Raw genomic sequence first — 26,316 nt, 5'->3', positions numbered from 1 at the left:
CTGAGCTGCTCTTGTAGACACTGTATTTATATGGCTACTCCAGTTCAGTTTTTGGTCAATGATAAGCTCCAGGATGTTGATAGTGGGGGATTCAGTGATCATAATGCCATTGAATGTCAAGGGGAGATGGTTAGATTCTTTCTTGTTGGAGATAGTCATTTCCCCAGACTTGTGTGGTGTGAATGTCACTTGCCACTTATCAGCCCAAGCCTGGATATTGTTTAGATCTTGCTGCATTTCTACACAGACTGCTTCAGTATCTGAGGAGTTGTGAATGATGCTGAACATTGTGCAATCATCAGTGAACATCCCCACTTCTGACCTTATGATGGAAGGAAGGTCATTGATGAAGCAGCTGATGATGGTTGGGCCTAGGACACTAGCCTGAGGAACTCCTGCAGTGATGTCCTGCAGCTGAGATGATTGACCTCCAACACCCACAATCATCTTCCTTTGCGCTAGGTATGACTCCAACCAGTGGAGAGTTTTCCCCAATTCCCACTGACTCCAGTTTTGCTAGGGCTCCTTGTTGCCATACTCAGTCAAATGCTGCCTTGATGTCAAGGGCAGTCACTCTTACCTCATCTCTTGAGTTCAGCTCTTTTGTCCATGTTTGAACCAAGGCTGTAATGAAGTCAGGAGCTGAGTAACCCTGACAGAACCCAAACTGAGCATCAGTGAGCAAGTTATTACAAAGCAAGTGCCACTTGATAGCAGTCGACAACAACTTCCATGACTATTTAGATAACTAGCCTGAGACCCCAAACAATACCAACCCCCTTTTATTTCCTCCTCTCCCGAATGCACTGACACCCTTACTCTTCTGTATCTCAGCCAAGTAGTCACTCGTGATGTGAGAGCCCGAATTGCGTGGAGAGCTATGCGACTGGGTGAAACATCACAGTCCAGCCTGAATCCTGACCTAATAGCCAGAATAGATGTACTTGGTTAGTGACCAGGACAACCTATCCCTTTGCTGGGACCACTGCTGCTCCTAGCTCAGCAGACCGGGTGGGGGGGGGGGGGCAGTGGGCTGCTGGTGGGGCACAGAACCTGGGAACCTCCTGGCCTGGTGACTTTTAGCTCAAGCCATTGGGAGAGCCCAAAGAACATTAATTTATTCTGTATCTTTAAGATTTCCATGCCCAAATGTTCAAGTTGCAGATAATCCTCATGCTGCACTAATGGTGGGTTTGGGGAGGCGAGAATTCCATATTAGAAGCCATTTATAGAAACATAGAAAAATAGGAGGCCATTCGGCCCTTTGAGCCTGCACCAGCATTCAATACAATCAAGGCTGATCATCCAAACTCAGTACCCTGTTCCCACTTTCTCCCCGTATCCCTTAATCCCTTTAACCCCAAGAACTATATCTCACTCTTTCTTGAATATATTTAATGATTTGGCCTCAACTGCTTTCTGTGGTAGAGAATTCCACAGGTTCATCACTCTCTGCGTGAAGAAATCCCTCATCTCAGTCGTAAATGGCTTACCCCTTATCCTTAGACTGTGACCCCAGGTCCTGGACTCCCCTGCCATCGGGAACATCCTTCCTGCATCTAGTCTGTCCAGTCCTGTTAGAATTTTGTAGGTTTCTATGAGATCCCCTCTCATTCTTCTAAACTCTAGCGAATAAATTCATTACTTGACTGCTCAACATGTTGGGGAGTTTTGCTTTATTTAAATAGAGAACATTAGGTTTATGTAACACAGTCAATTCACCCGGGATTAGATTAAGTCCATTACTTCGCTTCAGAGGTTACCCTCCGCCCTCTCTCCATCCTTCTTGAAGTCTTGCACATTCAGGGCACTTGATTTGTTGGTAAACGGATTCCACTGGCCCTGTATGCTCGGGCTGTCTGTGTGAAATGGTTTGCGAATACGAATTATGTCCAGACCTGACTGACTGACCATTTTCTGAATGAGCTGGGCAACTTCCTCTGCGGTCTTTCTGTTGATGGCCTCTTCCCTCACTGCACCGTTCACTGCAACAAGATGGGGCAGGAAACAATATATACATCTATTAAAAAAATATCAGAAGGCACCACCAGGTTAACAGTAAAGCAGGTATCGAATTTCTGATCGCTATTCACATGGACTTGGAAAGGCAACCAGCAAACCAAGTCAATACATTTAATCATGTCTGCCCTTCAGCCCATCACAAACATTCCCATTTGTTCTTTCCTTCCCTCCCACCCCTTTTTGCCCAGCTCTGCACTTGTCTATAAACCGATAAACTCTTAATTTTTTTCAGGTCTGATGTAAGGTCATTGACCTGAAAAGTTAACTCGGTTTCTGTCTCCACAGACACTGCTGAGTGTTTGCAGCATTTTCTATTTTTAATTTATTGGATGTGACATAATTCTAGTTTTGGTCCCACTAAACTTGGCTTGTATTTGGAGTGAGTACTTTGGGCCGTGCAAGACGCAGGTGAATTACTGGTGGTTGCAGATCTGTTGATAGGTAGCAGTGAGACCAATTTGAAGGTGATGCAGTAACAGTATGACAACATTAAAACATTGGCGTCAATTTTCCAGCTCACCTGTCTCCCTGGCCTGGTCTCCTGGCCACTATTTATCACTCAACCAAAATCATTAAAACAGATTGGTCATTATCACAATGCTGTTTGTAGGAGCTTGCTCCTATCTTAGGAGATAGCTTCCTATCTTATAACAGTGACTATGCCCTAGAAGTACTTCATTGACTGCAAGGTGCTTTGGGATGTGGCAAAAAGCCCAATTATAAATGCAAGTCTTTCTTTCCTCATTGCTGCAAACTCTGCCCACACAGGGAAAGCTCTGGGAATCTGTAAAGGAGCGAAGACCCGGGGATCCAACTCTCTAACCTTTTTTCTACCTTTGCACAAGGAGAACTGCAACTCCCCGAAGGGGACAAGGGTCAGGAAACTCCACCACCATCGACAAAGTTTGACTCTGGAGCACACTGGCTGGAAGCAGCCACAACTTGTAGAACTTATGTGAAAGTTTAAACATTTAATTATTTCAATTTTTATGTCCACAGCACTTAACTTTCAGTGTGGAGCTGTAATGGCCGTCCTGTGTGTTTATTGTGAAATATGATTTTTGGATGAGATTGAGCCTTGATAACCACATAGCTGATAATATCTGAAAGCGAAGAGCCCTACAATTCTACATGCACTAAAACATTGGCTCAGATTTTGCAGTTGGCTGAGCTTAAAGCAAGCCGCTCACAAAGAAGTAGTGATCTCTATGGTGCGGATTTCCTCTTTCCCGACATTAGTTTGAATCTGACGACAAGTCAAAGGGATCGCCATATGTCCAGCGACAGTGATGTCTTCAACCATGGTAAGCAACTAATCAGATTACAGTATTCTCACAAACAGCAAACCAGGAAGTTAAAAGCACTGATTATCCTTCATTTTTTAGTAATCATTTTACAGACAGGAAAATAAAAATTGGTACAGACATATGAGATTAATATAGAAGCAGAAATATCAGGAACAGACTTTTTTTAAACAAAAAATTAATAATGTGGAATTTTTTTTGTCATAATGGAAAAAAATTCCAGAAATATAAAATTAGCTTTTTCAGGGCCAGCGAGGGGTCCCAGCACACCCGAAGTGTAGAATCATTGTTAACAGCCTCTGGATTGCCATGTTATTCTGAGCATGTGTGGAATCCAGAAGTTGCTGTCAGTTTCAGTGGAGTAATGACGGCGAATGCTAACAGTTTCACCATCATTACCACTGAGAATAAAGATAATATTGTAACCAGTGAATGAATGGCGTCTGTTATTTAGACTTGCCCGTATACTGTCGATGATATTTTGCTCTGCAAGTTGCTGGAAGTGGGTGGTGGAAATGGCACGATCTGAGCGAACAGGGCAAGCAACTGTGTAACTCCTCAACCAATCAGACTAAAGGATTGTGAAATGAACAGCACTGGGTCTGAACCAGGAAGTGCAAATTAGAGTGCATTAATTCAATGTCATATCAGGTACAGAAAGATAAATAGAGAGTAAAAGAAAGATCTGATTAAGAGGGGAAAAAGAAAGAGACTAGAGAGAAAAGAATTTACATTGTTAAAGACTCAGAGAACAATTAAAATCTGAAAGAATGAGACTCCACACTTGTAATAGTTAATTTTCAGAGACAGAGAGGTTGTGTGGCAGGAATTAACCCTCACCACATTGTTAAATGGGTACTTAGACTGAAATGAACAAATCCTAACTTTGTGTGGTGGGTTTAGCTCGCATCCAGAGCACAAGTACAGCAACTTCAGGGTGTTCAATGCATTTCAGTCAACCAGACAGTGGGGTGCTATTTTTGCAAAGCTAACAGGAAGCGGTGCATCTCAGCAGCAACTTATGGAATTCTGTGTGTAACTGCACATCTTCCCTTGTCTGAAGTTGCTGTAACATTTGTACAGAAGTAGCCTAGGAAACTCTGGGCTAATGTATGGGTGTTGCTCAGCTGCCCACTATGTGCTTAAACTGACAAATTGGTTCCAACACCATCAGATTCCTGAACTTGGAAAGCAGCAGAATGAAATATCCGTGCGTCTGATTTTTCCACGGAGATATCTGCTCACATCAAGTTTGCTTCTGTAAATCATACATACCTTTCCCCAGAAATGATTAACTTTTGCACATATTGGAATATACCAACAATATTGTCAGTTTGCACACAACCTACAGATGTTAAAAAGTCATCTGATATCAACATCGGAATAAAGAAACGTGTTAGACTTTGCTTTCCATAAGCCAGACAAATCACAAATATCAATTAGCAGACCTGTGCTGCAGGAACATGTCGCACAGAACAGGCTCATGGATCTGCTTTGATAAATTGCCCGTCAAACACTGCTGAATCACAGACTTTGATTTCAGCTTGCTTGATTGAAAAGTTCCTTTTCAAAGAGAAGTCAAATTTGCTATTCTGCTTCCTCAGGAGTTGTCTGGGGCTGTTTGGCACTTATAAAAAGGCGAGCTATTAGCATTGAAGTGTAGAACAGTAGAATGGGGATGCTGGCGGTTCATTTATCTCCCTTGCAAAGTTCAGCCAGTGAGCTGGGAACTGCATGGTGTGCTGCCAGGAGCTACAGAGCTGCACAAGCCTGCCAGTTCTTGAAGATTAGTGATGACTGAGTTAGATAGATAATTGCAACATATTACCAGATATTTACAGCACAGAAACAGCCCATGCTACGTCGATGTTTGTGCTCAATAGGAATCTCCTCCCACCTTCATCTAACCTTATCAACATATCCTTCTATTGCTTGCTCCCTCATGATTTCAATGGTTCATCCCTTAAATGCATCGATGCTGTTCGCCTCAACTACTTCTTGTGGTAGCGAGTTCCACATTCTCACCACTCTCTGGGCAAAGACGTTTCTTCTGAATTCCCTATTGGATTTAGTAGTGCATATCTAATATTTACGGCCCCGTGTTCTGGTTTTGCGAGAAAGTGGAAATATCTTCTCTATGTCCAACCATTGAAACCACTTTATAATCTTGAAGAATCAGACTTCAGTCTTCTCATATCTAGAGAATTTTTAAAAATGATTATTCCGCTATTTTCCTCTGCTGAAGATACTGACTCATGCTGGGACATAAACCCATGGCCTCTTGCTACTTGCTGTGCTTCAGGTGCGAGTCTCAACAACGAGGTTTGGTTGGGTTTAGTCAGCATAGACACAATGGGTCAAAGAGTTTTCGTCCGTGCTGTAAATTTTTCTATGTTTGTTTTACCTACGCAGAGATCACAGCCAAATCTGATCCAAATCTTTTCCGACACTAAGTATAACATTTATGCAGCAGAGCTACAGTTCAGAATAATTAAGAGAGAAAAACACTGGCTGATTGATAATCTTTTCACTGAGGCCAGCGGTAATGCTCTTCGACAACTCAATACAGACTGCAGATCACAGCTGGGACTGTCCGGTCTTGTATGCCTTAGTTCCATACTGGGCAGAAAATCCTCACAGTGAGACAATAGGGGAGCCCAAGAGCTAAAAGACATTCCTCCTTGCAAGAGAGATGACAGAGTGTATCAGCAGCAACTTGCATTTATGTAATGCCTTTAACGTGGGAAAACATGGGGACAGGAAGAGGCCATTCAGCCCCTCAATTAGATCACAGCTGATCTGCATCTTAACTCCATCTACCCATCTTTGCTCCATAATGCTTAATATATCCTCGCTAAAAAAAATCTATTGGTTTCAGTTTTGAAATTTTAAACTGACCTCCAGCCTCAACAACTGTTTTTTGGGGAAGTGTTCCAGATTTCCATCGCCCTATGTGTGAGGAAGCGATTGTTATAATCAGTCCTGAATGTAATAACTCTAACTTTAAGGTTATGCCCCTTGTTCTGGACTACCCCCACCAACTATCTACCATATCAACTCCTTTAATCATCTTAAACACTTCAGTTATATCACCCCTTCATCTTTTATACACCAGGAAATACAAGCCTAGTCTGTGCAATGTTACCAGCGGGGCAGGAGGAGTGCGCTGTCTTTTCTAGTTCCATTTCTCCAAAGGTCTCAACATATATTTAAATGTTTACCCAGTTACCAATAAGGTCAATCGTATACTCTTTATCCCTGAATAAAATACACCAACCAGGTTTCTTCAATAAACAACAAAATTATCAGTTTATTATAAAACAAGACAGCCAGTAACGAAGCAAAGCATCAACACACAGATTGAAATATGGACATTTCCTTTTTACCGTAGCCCCTCGCACACACCCCGGTTAACTGAGCTCCAGGACATCACTGCAGGAGTTTCTCACGGTAGCGTCCTAGGCCCAACCATCTTCAGCTGCTTCATCAATGACCTTCCTTCAATCATAAGGTCAGAAGTGGGGATGTTCGCTGATGATTGCACAACGTTCAGCACCATGAGACTCCTCAAAGACTGAAGAAGTCCGTGTAGAAATGCAGCAAGACCTGGACAATATCCAGGCTTGGGCTGATAAGTGGCAAGTAACATTCACGCCACACAAGTGCCAGGCAATGACCATCTCCAACAAGAGAGAATCTAACCATCTCCCCTTGACATTCAATGACATTATGAATGCTGAATCCCCCACTATCAATATCCTAGGGGTTACCATTGACCAGAAACTGAACTGGAGTGGTCATATAAATACCGTGGCTACAAGAGCAGGTCAGAGGCTAGGAATCCTGTGGTGAGTAACTCACCTCCTGACTCCCCAAAGCCTGTCCACCATCTACAAGGCACAAGTCAGGAGTGTGATGGAATACTCTCCACTTGCCTGGATGGGTGCAGCTCCAACAACCCTCAAGAAGCTCGACACCATCCTGGACAAAGCAGTCCACTTGATTGGCACCCCATCTGTAAATATTCACTCCCTCCACCACCGACACACTGCAGCAGCAGTGTGTACCATCTGCAAGATGCACCGCACCAAGGCTCTTTCGACAGCACCTTCCAAACCCGCGACTTCTACCAACTAGAAGGACAAGGGCAGCAAATGCATGGGAACCACCTGCAACTTCCCGTCCAAGTCACACATCATCCTGACTTGGAACTATTTCACCGTTCCTTCACTGACGCTGGGTCAAAATCCGGGAACTCCCTTCCTAACAACACTGTGGGTGTACCTACCCCACATGGACTGCAGTGGTTCAAGAAGGCAGCACAGCACCACCTTCTCAAGGGCAATTAGGGATGGGAAATAAATGCTGGCCTGGCCAGCGACGTCCACATCCCATGAATGAATTTTAAAAAAAGACAGAAAGAACATGTACACACATTGCACCTGTTTCAGCTAAACAAAATAAGTGACAGCCATTCGCTGGTTCATTCCTCAGGGCAATGCCTTGACCAGAGTCAAGCTGCCTGGTTTAAATTTCAAACAAAGCTTGGCAGTTAACTGTCAGTCATTATAAACTGGTGCATTCCCCATGGCAACACCTCTACCAATCAGAATCCACTTGCCAACCAACTAATCAGCACTCTCTTCTCATACAGTATAAATTTGTTGCTTCCCTTACATTGGTATTCTTGCGAATTGTCCTGATGAGTGAAAAACAAAAAGCTTCAACAAAATGTCTCTACTTTCAGCAATATTCAAGTTCTGTACTATGAAAAAAAAGATATGGAAGGATGTCAGTTGTCCCTTTTGGTCTGGCATCCGGGTATACGGAAACGGGTCACTGGGATCTTTTCTGGAGCAATTGATTCTCGAGATGTCGAGAAATAGTCTGATCGACTTTCCAGGAGAAATGTGGCATCAGGGGTTTCAATTACCACACACTGGATTCACATGGTCTTTTCAAAGACGTAGAGAAAGAGATGAGCTGAGTATTTTTCTCTTAGCAGGTTGATCTCAAAATACTTTCAAACACAGTCCACACCCCAACTGAACCTAAAACATCTCAGATGCAAATCCCCACCAGCAGGTCAGAACCTCCTGACCACTCACAAATCTTGACATGTGCTTCTCTGTAAACATCTCGCCCAAGTCACCAAGGTTTCTGTTGTTTACTTATCTTAAGGCATTCGATGTCCAGTAAAAGTTGTTTGTAAACACATCTTGTGTCCTTTTAGTGAACTTTCAACAAAAAAAAGTCCAACATCTATGAAATCTTCAGCCTTCCAAAATGGATCCATTCCCACAATTTAAATAAGAGTACTCAAAAAATATTTAACAAAAAAAAAGGAAGCACCTTCATAACAGAAACCAGTCCTCATAATTTAACCCTTTTTACTTCCGAAGGTGTTTCACAGGTGCGAGAAAAAAGATGCTGAGCCAAGATTCTGAGGGATGACCAAAAGCTTGGTTAAAGAGATGGCTTATAAGGAGAGTCTTAATGAGGGAGTGGGAGGGGAGGAGGGAGAGGGGTTTAGGGAGTTGGAGAGGGGTTTAGGGAGGGAATCAAAATGGAGACGTGTGACCAGTGGTGTTCCACAGGGATCTGTGCTGGGACCACTGTTGTTTGTGATATACATAAATGATTTGGAGGAAAGTATAGGTGGTCTGATTAGCAAGTTTGCAGACGACACTAAGATTGGTGGAGTAGCAGATAGTGAAGGGGACTGTCAGAGAATACAGCAGAATATAAATAGATTGGAGAGTTGGGCAGAGAAATGGCAGATGGAGTTCAATCAGGACAAATGCGAGGTGATGCATTTTGGAAGATCCAATTCAAGAGTGAATTATACAGTAAATGGAAAAGTCCTGGGGAAAATTGATGTACAGAGAGATTTGGGTGTTCAGGTCCATTGTTCCCTGAAGGTGGCAACGCAGGTCAATAGAGTGGTCAAGAAGGCATACGGCATGCTTTCCTTCATCGGATGGGGTATTGAGTACAAGAGTTGGCAGGTCATGTTACAGTTGTATAAGACTTTGGTTCGGCCACATTTGGAATACTGCGTGCAGTTCTGGTCGCCACATTACCAAAAGGATGTAGATGCTTTGGAGAGGGTGCAGAGGAGGTTCACCAGGATGTTGCCTGGTATGGAGGTCGCTAGCTATGAAGAGAGGTTGAGCAGATTAGGATTATTTTCATTAGAAAGACGGAGGTTGAGGGGGGACCTGATTGAGGTGTACAAAATCATGAGAGGTATAGACAGGGTGGATAGCAAGAAGCTTTTTCCCAGAGTGGGGGATTCAATTACTAGGGGTCACGAGTTCAAAGTGAGAGGGGAAAAGTTTAGGGGGGATATGCGTGGAAAGTTCTTTACGCAGAGGGTGGTGGGTGCCTGGAACGCGTTGCCAGCGGAGGTGGTAGACGCGGGCACGATAGCGTCTTTTAAGATGTATCTAGACAGATGCATGAATGGGCAGGAAGCAAAGAGATACAGACCCTTAGAAAATAGGCGACAGGTTTAGATAGAGGATCTGGATCGGCGCAGGCTTGGAGGGCCGAAGGGCCTGTTCCTGTGCTGTAATTTTCTTTGTTCTTTGTATTATGGTGAGCAGGAATGAGGCAGCCAAAGCCAAAGAAAAGTGAAGAGAGGCATCCAAGAAGTTAGAGCCCAAGGAAGGGTGTTCGTGATGGGGGAGGGGTTGTAGGAGGTTAAAGATAGGATAGTGTCAGGCCACGGAGGGATTTAAACACACGGCACTCAATGAACAATTGATCAACAGGACCATGAGCATCATTAGCAGTCACTGGTAAAGACAGAGTTGCTACAAATATAAGTAAATTAAACAAAACTATAGTGGATATTATTTGGGCACCGTTTGTATTATTGAGTCTGAGAAGTAGCTTGGTGGTCCATACTTCACAAACTGCCCTGTTTCATGCATTAGCAAAGTTGCATCACTGCGAGAGGTCAGGAGCACAGCTAATGGTGGAATTAAAAGGAACTTGACATTGTGTACACATTTCAACCAACCTACAAGGAACTGGTAGCAATGAGGCAAATCAGTCTTTATTACACTGGAATCTATTGCTATCTAATTATGCGCTAGAATTTTTAAGAGACAAAAGCCTCTTGAGACTTTGCTTCATTGCACAGTTCAGTGACACCAACCTCGCCCTGTCTGACATTAAATCAACAGCAAAGTCCAAGAACAATTAAATTCCATTTATGCCTTTTCTACTGGACCAGTCTTCATTCACATAGCCACTGCTGTTATACAAGAGAATATCAAAACTTGGAGATTCAATTATCCAACAATTTCCATTATTCGAAGATAAGGGGAGGGTTGAGTGATAATGAAGGTTTTTGTTGTACTTCTACATTCAGAGAAAAGACGTGCATTCTTATAGCGCCTTTAACCTCAGAACGTCCCAAGCACTTTACAACCGTTGAAGTACTTTTGAAGTGTAGTCACTGTTGTAATGTAGGAAACACAGCAGCCAATTTACAGACAGCAAAGTCCCACAAACAGCAATGTGATAATAACCAGATAAACTGTTTCAGTGATGCTGGTTGAGGGATAAGTATTGGCCAAGATACCCAGATGAAATCTTCAAAATAGCGCCACTGGGTCTTTTATGTCCATTTGAGAAAACACATGGGGCCTCGGTTTAACGTCTCATCTGAAAGACAGCACCTCCAATAGTGCTGTACTCCCTCAGAACTGCACTGGGAGTGTCAGGGTAAATTTTGTGCTCAAGTCTCTGAAGTGGGGCTTGAACCCATGACTTAAGCAGGAGAGAGGGAGCTACTCACTGAGCCACAGCTACTATGAAAGATCCCATTCACAAGCATCTTGTGTATTGCAACCTACTTATAACCTCACTCTAATGTAATCCTGATGTGGACCCATCTGATACACCAACATAAAGGGGAGAGTATTGGGGATGCTGGACAAGATGGGGATGAGGAAGCTTTTTTTTAATACAAGTAGTCAGGATTTAGGATAAATACTTTTGAGGAAAATAATGCAGGGATGGCGGAAAACAGCAGACATGTGGGACTAACTAGATTGCGCTTCGAAAAAGCCTACCCAGACTCAATAGGCTTAATGGCCTCTTTCGATGCAGTACGATACAGTCTATGATTCTATGAGCTGTAAGTGTGTCCTGGGCTCACCCCCATCAGCGTCAATAAGACATCAAAGCACTGAAGCTCTTTCGGGATCAAGCTAATGCAAGGTGGCTGCCTACAATCCTGCTATTCCTGGATCACTGCCTCATTTGTCAGCACCGTGTGGATTCACTGCACGCAGATCCTGTTAATCACCCCAGTCTTGGGAGGCTGGAGTTGACCTTTGAGGTTCACACTGTCAAACATACAGTTCCCAGGAGTGAACAGTGCAGCTCAGCTGTTAAAGAGTGTGGATTATTACGAAGAGATGCATTTATTAGAGACCAATTCAAATTTGTGTCACAGTGCAGTCCAATGCTCTCAGGTAGCCTCTGTGAGTTACCACCCTGTTTATCAGATGCTAGGACAAGTTATTCAAATATAAAATCTGATCAAAATTAAAATTTCCACTGTTATTTAAGGTAATTGGAGAAAATAGAAGGTAGAGCAGAAATCTTTTTGACCAATAAGTTATGATCTGAAAGGACGGTGGAAGCTGATTCAACAGTAATGTTCATAAGGGAATTAGATAAATACTTGAAGAAGAAATATTTTGCAGGGCTATGGGGAAAAAGCAGGGCAGTGGGACTAATTGCCTAGCTGTTTCAAAGAGTTGGCATAAGCATGATGGGCTGAATGGCCTCCTTCTGTGCTGTATTGTCCTACGATTTGCAATTGCAGGCGGTCAAAGAAACAGGCTGCAGTTGCCGAGTTAAAAAAAAAAGAATAACACAGCTCTCATCAATGTATCAATGTACCCAAAAACAAAACAAAAACAAAAATCACACAAAAGGCACTGTTTATTTTATGTAAGTGGCACTGACAGTAGATGCACTGTTTTGAACCATTATAATACTGGATCAAGAAAAAGTACTTGAAGTGACTGGGTGAGTGAGGGTTAAATTCAAGCACTGGAAAGCCCTTTGAAGGCTTGGCTGCCCATTGAGGTGGCACTGTGAAACAACCACATTAATCAAGGCTTTCTTATCTTTGTTATTATCAATCGAAGACACTCCTGAGTGCTCACCTCCTTGAGGTATGCGTTGGCCACAGATACTTCAATGATAATGTCTGCCACAGCATGGCTGGGTGCTAATTTTGAACACAGCCACTTCTTTAAAAAAAATGCCAGATAATTGGCTGCCCCAGACTAAGTGCTTCTTCCATATCAAAGCTTTTGAAAAGCTAATGGTTAAAAAAAAAGCAGAACACGGGTGCTTCTTGTTCCAGCACTGCAGCCCACATGCCAATAAATGCGTGACTTGTGTCAGGTAGAGGAAAATTGAGAAGAGCTCTTGCTCTTCACATGATTACTGCAGAGTGCGGTGGGACAGACAGGCACCCCAACCCCTCAAAACCTGCAAAGCGGGGAGGGAGGGCTCGCTTATGTTTCCACCCACCACCCCACCTCAAACCAGTAAGTAGGGCTTGTTTCACTCTTCACCACCTCCGATGACAGTCTGGAGGTTCATCATGTTCCATCTTACACAAAAGGCGATAGGTTGAAGGAAAAGCAAGCAGTTTCATCCACAAACTTGGAAAGATGTCCTATTTAATAACTTCAAGTGTTCTGGCTATAGAACAGTAACGCATTAGAGTCTTAAGAGTAATTTACGGCATAGAAGGCAGCCATTCAGTTTCGACAACTAGATACATAAGACTTGCATTTGTATAGCATGACCGTAGGATGTCTCAAAACACTTTAGAGCCAATGAAGCACTTTTTGAATTGCAGTCCTTTATAAAGTAAGAAATGCAGCAGCCAATTTGCACACAGTGAGCTCCCACAAACAGCAATAACCAGATAATTTGTTTCACTCATGCTGGTTGAGGGATAAATACTGACTGAGATAAGGTGCAATATAAAGACTAATAATTTTTAACACTTCTCTAGTAATGTTGCAGTGAGATTAGAATCTCCCTACACAAAAGCCGCACATTTTAGCGGGTGTGTCTGTCACACCCATGTCCAATTATGCATCACGCTAGCAGGCGATTGGTTTAAATGACTTACACAGAGTACACTGCGTCACAAACAATCCACGTACTAGAGCTGAGTACACTGCGTCACAAACAATCCACGTACTAGAGCTGAGTACACTGCGTCACAAACAATCCATGTACTACTGTGCCCAGAATACATTGTACCTCAAACAAATCCGTGTACTACAGTGCCCAGAATACACTGCATCACAAGCAATCTGTGTACTATGATACCCAGCATATACTGAGTTATTAGCAATCCGTATACAACGGTGCCCAGATTACATTGCGTCACAATCTGTGTACTAGTGTCCAGCATATACTGCATCACAAACAATCCATGTGCTACGCTGCCCAGAATACATTGCATCATAAGCAATCTGTGTACTACGGTGCCCAGCATATACTGTATCATTAGCAATCCGTACACAACGGTGCCCAGATTACAGTGCGTCACAAGCAATCCATGTACTATAGACCAGAATACCCAGTGTCACAAGCAATCTGTGTACGAGGGTGTCCATAGTACGCTGCATCATAAGCAATGTGTTGTTTGCAATATCATCACATTCTTACTGAACACTAAATTCAACAATAAACATATGCTCAAATAAAACAGTTGCAACTCCAGACTGAGAATGTGGACGTCACTTGCTCAAAGTGCCATTGATTTTTGCCCGTTTCAGTTCATTAATCCAAACTAATTTGAAAACTTTTCCTCGTGAACTAGTTAAACAGTGAAAGCCCCTGAAGCGATGAAGATCCAGCTATTTTGATGGAGTGAGTGATACTTGGCAGCTGGATGGTACAGGACACCTCGTGGTAATGTGGCAAAACTTCATGTGACAAAAATCACAGAATGATACAACAAAAACTTTAATTTATATAGCGCCTTTAACGTAATAAAACACTCCAAGGTGCTTCACAGGAGGGCTATCAAACAAAATTTGATACCGAGCCTCTTAAGGAGATATTAGGACAGATGACCAACAGTTTCATCACAGGCAGACCTTAAAAAGCATCTCTATCATCACATTGTTGCTTCTGCGAGCTTGTTGTGCACAAACTGGCTGTCGTGTTTCCTACATTGCAACAATGACTACATTTCACTGGCTGCTAAGTGCTTTGAGATGTCCTGAGATCGTGAAAGAAGCTAGATAAATGCAAATCTTTCATTTCAAATGCAATGCTGACGATCCATTTGATTTTGACAGTCACCTGGCTGCAGCAAGTAGTTTGAGGACATCTAGTGGTGAAACTTTAACCTTTAGATTAAAACGCACGAGCTGGGAAGCAGGATCGATTGCTCTGTGACGACACGGTCGGAAGTAATGGAAAATACAGCAAGTCCAAAACTGCCTCACAATGACGCAGATTTGCCAGTATAACTGCAGCCTTGATTATTTATCAGCACCACTCTTGATCTGGCTAAGAAATTTACAAGGGGCAGAACCTTAGAAACTCTGGGAAAAACTATTCCCAAATTACACAGTGCATCTATTATTAATCGAGATTTATCCACCTTTGTCTAGAAAGCATTAAAAATCTTATGTCTGACTGCATTACCAGTCATCCGTTTCCCATTATAAACTCCTGTGTCCACACTTAGAGTGGAAATTCACTAAACTAGTCACACTGTAAATACATTTTCCCATCAATGCTGCACTCTCACTAGTGTTTAAGCTTTCCAAAGGGGGATGGGGGAAGGGATGGAACTGGGTGGGGGGGTGTAAGGTTTTACCAATATTTGTGATTTATTTTGCTAGAACGCAAATGTAATTGTTCTTTATCAACATTAATATTTTAATTAAGTGGAAATTTCATTTAATTTTTCACAGTCACACATGCTTTCTCTGTTACAGTACGTCTCTCTCTTTCTTTCACACACACATACACTTCAGTACAGCACCATCCAGTCCATCTCAGTCTCTCTGCTCAGCTCATCCATGAAGGTGTCAGCCTTGGCTGAGCAGCAGAATCTTGCCTCCAGGTTATGGGTTCAAGCCCCACTTCAGAGACTTGAGCACATAATCTGGGCTGACACTCCAGTGCAATACTGAGGGAGTTCAGCACTATTGGAGGTCTTTTGGATGAGACGTTGAACAGAGGCCTGTACATGGGGAGACAATGGCATAGTGGTAATGTCACTGGACTAGTAATTCAGAGGCTCAGGCCAATGCCCTGGGAACAGGGTTTCAAATCCCACTATGGCAGCTGGTGGAATTTAAATTCAATTAATGAATAAAAACAAATCTGGAATTGAAAGCTAGTCTCAGTTATGGTGCTACGAAACTATCATCAATTGTCGTAAAAACCCATCTGGTTCACTAAATGTCTTTCAGGGAAGGAAATCTGCCGTCCTTACCTGGTCTGGCCTACATGTGACTCCAGACCCACAGCGATGTGGTTGACTCTTAACTGCCTTCTGAAATGGCCTAGCAAGCCACTCAGTTGTCAAGGGCAATTAGGAATATGCAACAAATGCTGGCCTTACCAGCGACACCCACGTCCCATGAAAGAATAAAACAAATATCTGCCCCCTCAGGTGGACATAAAAGATCTCACGGCACTATTTCGAAGAGGAACAGGGGAGTCCTTCCTGGTGTCCTGGCCAATATTTATCCCGCAACTAACAGGCCATCTCATCATTCATCCAATTACTGTACATGGGATCTAGCTGCTTGTAAATTAGCTGCTGTGTTTCCTACATTACAACAGTGACTACAATTCTGAAGTACTTCATCGGCTATAAAGCACTTTGGGATGTCCTGAGATTGTGAAAGGTGCTATATAAATGCAAATCTTTCTTTTCTCAGTCCCATCCAGTGAAATGGTTCCCTCTGCTACAGTTATCACCATTACAATGCCTGCCCATCTCTCTTGCTTAGATTTCATGGAGGGAACATTTTTGGATCCTAATAGATAGAGAAATTAATTAGAAGCAGCACAAACAGATTTCATAAACTATTAAAAAGCACTGGTTTCATTGAGCTGAAACATGAACTCTGTTTCTCTCTCCACAGATGCTGCCTGACCCGTTGAATGGTCTAGCATTTTGCATTTTTATTTCAAATTTCCAGCATCTGCAGCATTTTGCTTTTGTTAAAGGAAGATGCTGGTTGACAAGTCCAGTGAAACTTTGTTTGAGGAGGTGCCAGATGAGAAGATAGGAAAAATGCAGTGGCTCTGGTTACATGGACTTTCAGAATGCCTTTCACCAGATGTATCACTGGAGACTAATGGAGAAGATCAAGGAGTACGGGATCAACGGAAAGGGCAACAAATTGGAAGAAAAACTGTTTTGAAGGGACGAAACAGAGAATAGAATTTCAAGGTTACCCACTCAAAGTGGTTGGACACAGTCAACAATGCCCCACAGGCTTCTGTTCACTGTGTACCTCAATGATTTGGCTACAAGGCTGAAAATGCATTAAACCTCCCCTATTTGGCAGTGTCCTCTCCTCAATTAGTCCCACCCACACCCACTCCCCCCCTCCATACTTTCCCCATCACTCTGCAAATTTTTCCTTTTCAAGTATTTATCAAATTCCCTGTTTCTTGCAACAGCCTTTCAGATCATAACTCACCCCTCTGGTTCTCAAGTATCTTAGGTCTGTGCCCTTTAGTGACTGACCCATCTGCCAGTGAGAACAGTTTCTCCTCCTTAACTCTATCAAAATCTGTCATAACTTGGAGCACCTCTATCAAATCTCCCTGTACCTTCTCTTGTAAAGTGTTTTGCGGGTCTACAATACTGGGACTGAAACGCCTTCTTGGGACAGGGTGGAGGGAGGGGGCTTGGGTCACTGTAATTTGGCAGGAGTGGTGTTCAAATTTGCAGGAGAGACCAGAAGCCAAAGTAAATAATCCTGAGGATCAGAGGGTATGTTGCCAACATGATGGAATAGACTAAAACATGGTGGATGGAATTAATTCAATGTCAGTAAACGTTCGGTGGCACATTTGTTTTGTAAAATTAAATAATAATTATACATTGAATAGGAAACAGTTGAGTGATCTGGAAGAGTAAAGAAATTTGGGAGGGGTGTAATTTACTAGACATTAAAAGCAGCAGTTTAAGTGGATAAGGCCAATGGAACATTGTGTTGTACAGCAAGAGGATAGGATATTTGGATAACGTGCAGTTTTGGGCTCCACACTATAGGAAGGATGTTGAGACAATACAGTGGGTACAATGTTGATTCACTAGCTGCTCAGTATGAAGAAATACAATTACAAAAGAAAGGATTAAAAAATTGCAACTCCTTTTGTGGGAACGGATGGTGAGGTGATGTGATAGAGGTGTTTAAAATTAAGGAAACCTGGAATTCTCTTTTTTCCTCCCCCAAGAAAGGCTGTGGATTCTGGGTGTCAAATGGAGCTTTCAAGACTGGGATTGCTAGGTTTTTAGTTGAGTAAGGGTATCGAAGGATATGGAGCCAAGGCAGGTAAATGGAGCTGAGGCGCAGATCAGCCATGATCTAACTGAATTGCAGAGTAGCCCTGAGGTGCTGAATGACCTCCTCCTGTTCTTATGACAGATAGAAACAGATAATTCCCAGTGTTTGAGAAATTCAGAATGAGGGGACATTGGTATAAAATTTGAGAGATCTAGGAAAGAGAGCAGGAGAAACCATTTCACAGAGGTCTGCAAGGCTTTGGCATACACTACTGAAGTTAATGACTGAAGTAGAGACTATGGGAGATAGTGGTAATGTCACTAAGTCCAGGCTAGTGGGGACATGGGTTCAAATCCCACCACGGCAGATGGTGGAATTTAAATTCAAAAACTAGTCCCAGCAATGGTGCCATGAAACTATCATCGATAGTCATTAAAAAAAAAATCTGATTCACTAATGTCCTTTAAAGGAGGGAAATCCGTCCTTACCTGGTCTGGCCTACGTGTGACTTCCGGTGCACAGTAATGTGGTTGACTCCTGTGGTTGAGATGGCCTAGCAAGCCACTCAGTTGTCAAGGGCAATTAGGGATGGGCAATAAATGCTGGCCTTGCCAGTAATGCCAACATCCCATGGAAGAATAAAAATAATGTCAACAGTTAAGAGTCAGAAGGGTGGGTGAACAGAGGGGCCTACGGTAATATGAAAGCAGGGCAGGGACATGGATTTAGGTTTACTGCACGTGTGGGTGATAAATACTAGAATTGATTCGCTGGGGTGAACAATCTGTTTCCATATTGTAATTCTATGTAACCAGTCTCAAAGTTTTACCATGGATTCTATAGGATTGGGCATCATCTTGTGGCCAAAGGTTGCACTACATGGCACGGAGAAAGAAAAATCATGAAATACTGATGGTGCTCAACATTTAACCAGAAAAATCACACCATCTATTTTCATAGAGAGGGTGACACCAAAATCAACCGTTGTACATTATGTACAATTTTATTTTCTGATCAGGGTTTCAGAACAGCTACCAAGATGTGTAATCTGGTCGGGAAATGATAGCGGCACAGGAACATTATGGCCCATCGAGTCAGTGCCGGCTCTCTGCTAGTCAGGCAGAAAATTCACAATATGGGTTCTGGAGGAGCCCGAGATAATGTCACCTATTCAGAATTTGATTGAAGGAGGAATGAAGTCAGTGTGAAACAGACAGAAAGGGAGGTAGAGAGAGAGACACACACACACAGACAGACAGACAGAATTCTGACTTTCCTCTATCCTGCTCTTCAAGATATCTCCACCAAGAGGAACCTTAACCGTGCTGATATACAAGAATACATGGCAAATTTATTATCTGCCAGATTTGGCATGGACTCGGTGGGCCAAATGGTTTCCTTCGGTGCCATAAATGACTCTATCTAATAGGAACCTGCTCCGACTACATCTGATTAACCAGGATTATAACTAGTTGAAGCCAACACATCAGCCTTGATCTCAGCTACTAACTGTGCTTCCTTGTAACAAAATTAACACAAGTTTCCTCCTGCAGCCAAACCTCACAAACTAGTTTTAGTGCCATTGCCCCTTGCTAACATACACTTATGCCAAGCAGAGGATGGGAACTGGCCAAAGGGCAGGCAATGTCCTTTCTCTCTTCCCCACATTCCAGCTTTAGCAACTGCCCCCTTAACTTTCAAAGGAAGTTATTTCAGTTTTATTAAAAACTAGGGTAAGAAACAGTTTGTACTAGCAGGAGGACGCAGATTTAAGATAATTAGCAAAACAACCAGAGGAGAGATAAGGAGAATTTATTTTTTGCTCAGCGAGTTGTTCCGATCTAGAATGCACTGCCTGAAAGGGCAGTGGAAGCAGATTCAATAGTAACTTTCAAAAGGGAATTGGATAAATACTCAATAAGGGAACATTTACAGGACTATGGGGATAAAGAGGAGTGGAGTGGGACTAATTGGATAATTCTTTTAAAGAGCCAACACAGACACGATGGGCCAAATGGCCTCCCTTAGCACTGTATAATTCCATGGAAAGCCCTAAACTTGATATGGAAGCAGATAAAAAGGCAAGGATGTAACACAAGAAAAGATACAGCAGCCAAAATTGCAGCAAGATGATCGAGGAGGGTTAATATCAACATTGGGTCTCAGGCACATGACCTGGACAGGATAAGCTGATGGATCAGATTTTCCTCCCCGATTTTCTCGTATCTTCCTGTACAAAACAAACTTGTTGTCCTGAGTTTCCCAGGATTGCAAGCAATTCTCCCGATACTCACGGTATTCTCCAATCAGCTTTGGAACACTGCACCTCTTTGCGGTAACATACACCACAATCCCAGGATTCTGCTTTGCAAAATCTACCACGCCTTCTTCAACGAACTCTCTGTGGAGATCAAAGAATATTGCAAAAAGATATCTTAGACATACATATTTCAGAATCCCGTGCTTTTCAGTTACATCATATTTAATACATCCATCGCAGTCCACCTACCAGCATAAACTCCCTCCTGCACTGGCACACTGTGGCTGCGGTGTGTACCATCTACAAGATTCGCTGTAGGGCCTCCCAAACCCACGACCTCTACCACCTAGAAGGACAAGGGCAGCAGATGCATGGTAACACCACCACCTGCAAGTTTCCCTCCAAGCCACATACAATCCTGACTTGGAATTATATCACCATTCCTTCACTGTCCCTGGGTCAAAATCCTGTAACTCCTTCCTGAGCAGCACTCTGGGTGTATCTACACCACATGCACTGCAGTGGTTCAAGGCCACTGCTCACCACCACCTTCTCAAGGGCAATTAGGGATGGACAATGAATGCTGGCCTTGCTAGTGACTCCCACATCCCGAGGAATTAATTATCAAAATCTCAGATTATATATACACTATGCTGCATCTTCAATACAAACTGCATTGCAACTGCAGTTATGGTGTAAAATGCTAGGTGAATCTGGAAGCGGGCCCTGAACAAAGCAGAGCGAGACTTACTGGAGAAGGGAGTCTCATTCTGGGGTTAGCTCCGGCTTTGACATCCGAATAGCAGTGGTGTGAAGTGGTTGCACCAAACTAAACAGGGGGCAGTGTGACTGCAATGTTAAGCACAGCTCATCAAGTTACAGAATGGACCTGTGCCTAACCAAAGACAGCCAAGCTTGCATGTCACTGACGTATAGCTAATTTCTTGCACAATCCATATTCTTTAATGGGATAATCAGGAAACAGCTCAGTGCAAGTCAGGGTTTGAAATATCAGGACATTTACAGCAGGATTGCCTGATCCTTTATTTCAGTGACACTCACGGGTGCACACAGCGGAACCCCAGGGCGATACAGATCAAGTTTAAAATTGCATACATTTCAACTGGCTTATACCAGATGTCTTTAGCACTATGATTTAGGATTTACCCAATGAGATGACATTTAATAATAGTCTGTTCCAAACCTCCAGTCCCACAAAATATATAAATAGGACAAAATTGCAAATAACAACTTGTATTTATATAGCATCCTTGACATCCAAAGGCGCGTCACAGGACTGAGCCACTAAGGTGATATTAGGACAGGGTGTTAACCGTACATCAAGGTCAGAGGCTTGGAATCCAGTGGCAAGTAACTCACTCCTGCAGCTACAACAACACTCAAGAGGCTTGACACCATCCAGGACAAAGCGGCCCGCTTGATTGGCACCCCATCCAACACCTTCAACACTCACTCCCTCCACCACTGATGCACAGTGGCTGCAGTGTGTACCATCTACAAAATGCACTGCAGCAACGCACCAAAGCTCCTTATACAACATCTTCCAAACTCGCGACCTCTACCAAATAGAAGGACAAGGGCAGCAGATGCGTGGGAACACCACCAACTGCAAGTTCCCCTCCAAGCCACACCATGCTGACTTGGAACTATATCGCCAGCCCTTCAGTCGCTGGGTCAAAATCCTGGCACAGTGGCGCAGTGATTAGCACCGCAGCCTCACAGCTCCAGCGACCCAGGTTCAATTCTGGGTACTCCCTGTGTGGAGTTTGCAAGTTCTCCCTGTGTCTGCGTGGGTTTTCTCCGGGTGCTCCGATTTCCTCCCACAGACAAAAAGACTTGCAGGTTGATAGGTAAATTGGCCATTATAAATTGCCCCTAGTATAGGTAGGTGGTAGGGGAATATAGGGATAGATGAGGATGTGGTAGGAATATGGGATTAGTGTAGGATTAGTATAAATGGGTGGTTAATGGTCGGCACAGACTCGGTGGGCCGAAGGGCCTGTTTCAGTGCTGTATATCTAAATCTAAAAACCCTTTCTAACAGCACTGTGGGTATACCACATGGACTGTAGTGGTTCAAGAAGGTAGCTCACCACCACCTTCACAAGGGCAATTAGGGATGGGCAATAAATGCTGGCCTAGCCAGTGACGTCCACATCCCATCAAATAATTTAAAAAAAAAAATTATGTTTAATGGTAAGCTGGCGGTTTCACTTGAGCACGTATAATGAGATGTTTATTGAAACAATGATGTGGTTGAGTTAGGAAGTGTTTACGTGAAATGTAAATAAATGAGCAAAGTACTGCCCTTCACCAACTAGTTTTCCAGAATATAACACAGGTGACCAAAAGCTTGGTCAGAGGTGGGTTTTAAAGGAGTGTCTTAAAGGAGGAGAAAGAGGTAGAGAGATTTAGGGAGGGAAGTCCAGAGCTTAGGGCCCAGTCTGCCAAAGGTGGAGTGAGGGAAGCTGGGGATGAACAAGAGATCAGAACTAGAGGAGTGCAGATATCTTGGAGGATTGTGGGGCTGAGGAGGTTATAGACATATGTAGATATTTGAAAACCAGAATGAGAATTTTTAATTTGCCAGACAGGAGCCAATGTGTGTCAGCAAACACTTGGGTGATGGGTGAATGGGACTTGGTGTGAATTAAGATATGGAGAACAGAGTTTTAGATATGCTCAAGTTTATGAATGGTGCAAGATAGGAGTCGGCCAGCTGTGCATTGGAACAGCCAAGTCTAAAGGTAACAAAGACATGGATGAGGGTTTCAGCAGCAGATGAGCTGAGGAGGGCAGAATTGGGCAATGTTACGGAGGTGGAAATAGGCAGTCTTAGTGATGGCGAGGATATGTGGTTGGGTGGCCACCTTGGGGTCAAAATATGACCCCAAGGTTGTGAGCAGTCTGCTTCAGCCTCAGATAGTGACTCAGAAGTGTGATGGAATCAGTGGCTAAGGATGAGACAATAGCTTCAGTCTTCCTGATATGGAGGAAATTTCTTCTCTTCCAGTACTGGGCATTGGGCAAGCAGTATGACAATTTAGAGGCAGCGGGGGAGCGGGGTGGAGGCGGGGGGTGGGGGTGTTGAGAGAGGTGGTGAGGTACAGCTGGGTTTCGTCAGCATACATGGGAAAACTAACCCTGTGCATTCAGATGTCACTGAGGGGTAGCAAGTAGATGAAATTAGAGAGGGCCAAGGATGAGTGTTGGGGGACATCAGATGTAACGGTGTGGAAGCAGGAAGAGAGGTAATTGCAGGTAATTCCCTGATAGGACTGGATAGATAAAAATGGAACCAGGCAAGAAGAGTCCCACCCAGTTGGATGACTGAGTAGAGGCACTGGAGGAGGATGGTGTGGTCAACTGTGTCAAAGGCAACAGACAGGTTGAAAAGGATGCAGATGGATACTTTACCAGTTAGTCACATAGGATGTTAGAAACAGAAGATTTACGGCACAGGTGGCCATTTGGCCCATCGTGTCTGGGCCAGCTGAAAGAGAGACCGATAAGGATCACTGCCTTGGCAAGATGGAAATGACCTCGGAGGTGTTCAAACATGGAGCTCTGGAAAAGATGAGCATGGATTTGGGAAGCAACAACACATTCAAGGCCTGTGGAGAGGAAAGGGAGTTTGGAGATGGGGCAGTAGTTTGCAAGGACACAGCGGTCAAGGATGAGTTTTTTTGTGTGTGTGTGAGGTGGGGGGGGGGGGGGTGGTGGTGATGATCGGAAATTTGAAGGGGAGGGGGACAGTGCCTGAAGAAAGCAAACTATTAGCAATATCACCAAACATGGGGGACAGGAAGGCATTTAGCAGTTTGGTGGGAATAGGGCCATGGGAGGGTGAGGTGGGACGAATGGACAAGATAAGCTCGGAGAGGGCATGATAGGAGAGAAACTAGACAGAGATACAAGTTCAGGGCTATGGTAGTGAGTTCCACATTCTAATCACTCTCTGGATAAAGAAGTTGCTCCTGAATTCATTATTGCATTTATTAGTGATTCTTATATTTATGGCCCCTAGTTCTGGTCTCACCCACAAGTGGAAACGTCACATAGAAACATAGAAAATAGGAGCAGGAGTAGGCCATTTGGCCTTTCGAGCCTGCTCCGCCATTCATTATGATCATGGCTGATCATCCAACTCAGTAGCCTGTTCTGGCTTTCGCCCCATACCCTTTGATCCCTTTAGACCCAAGAGCTAGATCGAACTCCTTTTTGAAAACATTCAATGTTTTGGCCTCAATTGCTTTCTGTGGTAGTGAATTCCACAGGCTCACCACTCTCTGGGTGAAGACATTTCTCATCTCAGTCCTGAAAGGTTTACCCCGTATCCTTAGACTATGACCCCTGGTTCTGGACCCCCCACCATCGGGAACATCCTTCCTGCATCTACCCAGTCAAGTCCTGTTGGAATTTTATAGGTTTCTATGAGATCCCCCCTCACTCTTCTGAACTCCAGCGAATACAATCCTAACCATCTCAATCTCTCCTCATATGTCAGTCCCGCCATCCCAGGAATCAGTCTGGTAAACCTTCGCTGCACTCCCTCGAGAGCAAGAACATCCTTCCTCAGATAAGGAGACCAAAACTGCACACAATGTTCCAGGTGTGGCCTCACCAAGGCCCTGTATAATTGCAGCAAGACATGCCTGCTTCTGTACTCGAATCCTCTCACTATGAAGGCCAACACACCATTTGCCTTTTTTACTGCCTGTTGCACCTGCATGCTTACCTTCAGCAGCTAGTGTACGAGAACACACAGGTCTCGCTGCATATTCCCCTCTCAGTTTATAGCCGTTCAGATAATAATCTGCCTTCCTGTTTTTGCTACCAAAGTGGATAACCTCACATTTATCCACATTATACTGCATCTGCCATGCATTAGCCCACTCACTCAACTTGTCCAAATCACCCTGAAGCCTCTCTGCATTCTCCTCACAACTCACCCTCCCACCCAGTTTTGTGTCATCTGCAAATTTGGAGATATTACATTTAGTTCCCTCATCTAAATCATTAATATATATTGTGAATAGCTGGGGTCCTAACACCGATCCCTGCGGTACCCCACTAGTCACTGCCTGCCATTCGGAAAAAGACGCATTTATCCTTACTCTTGGTTTCCTGTCCACCAACTAATTTTCTATCCATCGCAATACACTACCCCCAATCCCATGCGCTTCAATTTTACATGCTAATCTCTTATGTGGGACTTTGTCAAAAGCCTTCTGAAAGTCCAAATAAACCACATCCACTGGCTCCCCCTCATCAACTCTACTAGTTACATCCTCAAAGAATTCTAGTAGATTTGTCAAGCATGATTTCCCTTTCATAAATCCATGCTGACTCTGTCCGATTCTACCACTGTTCTCCATGTGCTCTGCTATAAAATCTTTGATAATGGACTCTAGAATTTTCCCCACTACTGACGTCAGGCTGACTGGTCTATAATTCCCTGTTTTCTCTCTACCTCCCTTTTTAAATAGTGGGGTTACATTAGCTACCCTCCAATCTGTAGGAACTTTTCCAGAGTCTATAAAATCTTGGAAGATGATCACCAATGCACCCACTATTTCTACGGCCACTTCCTTTAGTACTCTGGGATGCATACCATCAGGCCGTGGGGATTTATGGCCTTCAATCCCATTAATTTCCCCAACACCATTTCTCTACTAATACTGATTTCCTTCAGCTCCTCTCTCTCACTAAGCTCTGTGTTCCCCAACATTTCTGGTATGATATTTGTGTCCTCCTTTGTGAAGACAGAACCAAAGTATGCATTTAGTTGGTCAGCCATTTCTTTATCCCCCATAATAAATTCCCCTGTTTCTGACTGTAAGGGGCCTATATTTGTCTTCACTAATCTTTTTCTCTTCACATACCTATAGAAGTTTTTACAGTCAGTTTTTATGTTCCCTGCAAGCTTGCTCTCGTATTCTATTGTCCTCTTCTTAATCAATCCCTTGGTCCTCCTTTGCCGAATTATAAACTGCTCCCAATCCTAAGGTCTGTTGTTTTTCCAGGCAAATTTACATATCTCTTCCTTGGATCTAATGCTATCTCTAATTTCCCTTGTAAGCCATGGTTTGGCTATCCGTCCCGTTTTACTTTTGCGCCAGACAGGGATAAACAATTTTTGCAGTTCATCCATGCGCTC

The 26,316-nt window shown here is 43.5% G+C and overlaps 1 protein-coding gene and 1 long non-coding RNA gene across 2 annotated transcripts in view; one reads left to right on the top strand and one right to left on the bottom strand.

The window, feature by feature from the left end:
- The window catches only part of LOC137380746 (uncharacterized), a 64,968-nt gene extending 47,311 nt beyond the window's left edge, over positions 1 to 17,657 (top strand). Inside the window, exons 3-4 of the long non-coding RNA XR_010977076.1 lie at positions 3,022 to 3,326; positions 16,499 to 17,657. This is a non-coding gene — a long non-coding RNA (uncharacterized lncRNA). The remainder of the gene's footprint in view (positions 1 to 3,021; positions 3,327 to 16,498) is intronic.
- mrpl43 (mitochondrial ribosomal protein L43) overlaps positions 1,658 to 26,316 on the bottom strand; it is a 30,036-nt gene continuing 5,377 nt past the window's right edge. Inside the window, exons 2-3 of the mRNA XM_068053045.1 lie at positions 20,170 to 20,276; positions 1,658 to 1,985 (exon numbers count right to left, since the gene is read on the bottom strand). Coding sequence (XP_067909146.1) covers positions 1,753 to 1,985; positions 20,170 to 20,276 — 340 coding nt within the window. The 3' untranslated portion in view covers positions 1,658 to 1,752. The remainder of the gene's footprint in view (positions 1,986 to 20,169; positions 20,277 to 26,316) is intronic.

Source organism: Heterodontus francisci, chromosome 20, assembly GCF_036365525.1.
Source record: "Heterodontus francisci isolate sHetFra1 chromosome 20, sHetFra1.hap1, whole genome shotgun sequence".
NCBI lineage: Eukaryota > Metazoa > Chordata > Chondrichthyes > Heterodontiformes > Heterodontidae > Heterodontus > Heterodontus francisci.
This window is presented reverse-complemented; position numbering and strand designations above follow the sequence as displayed.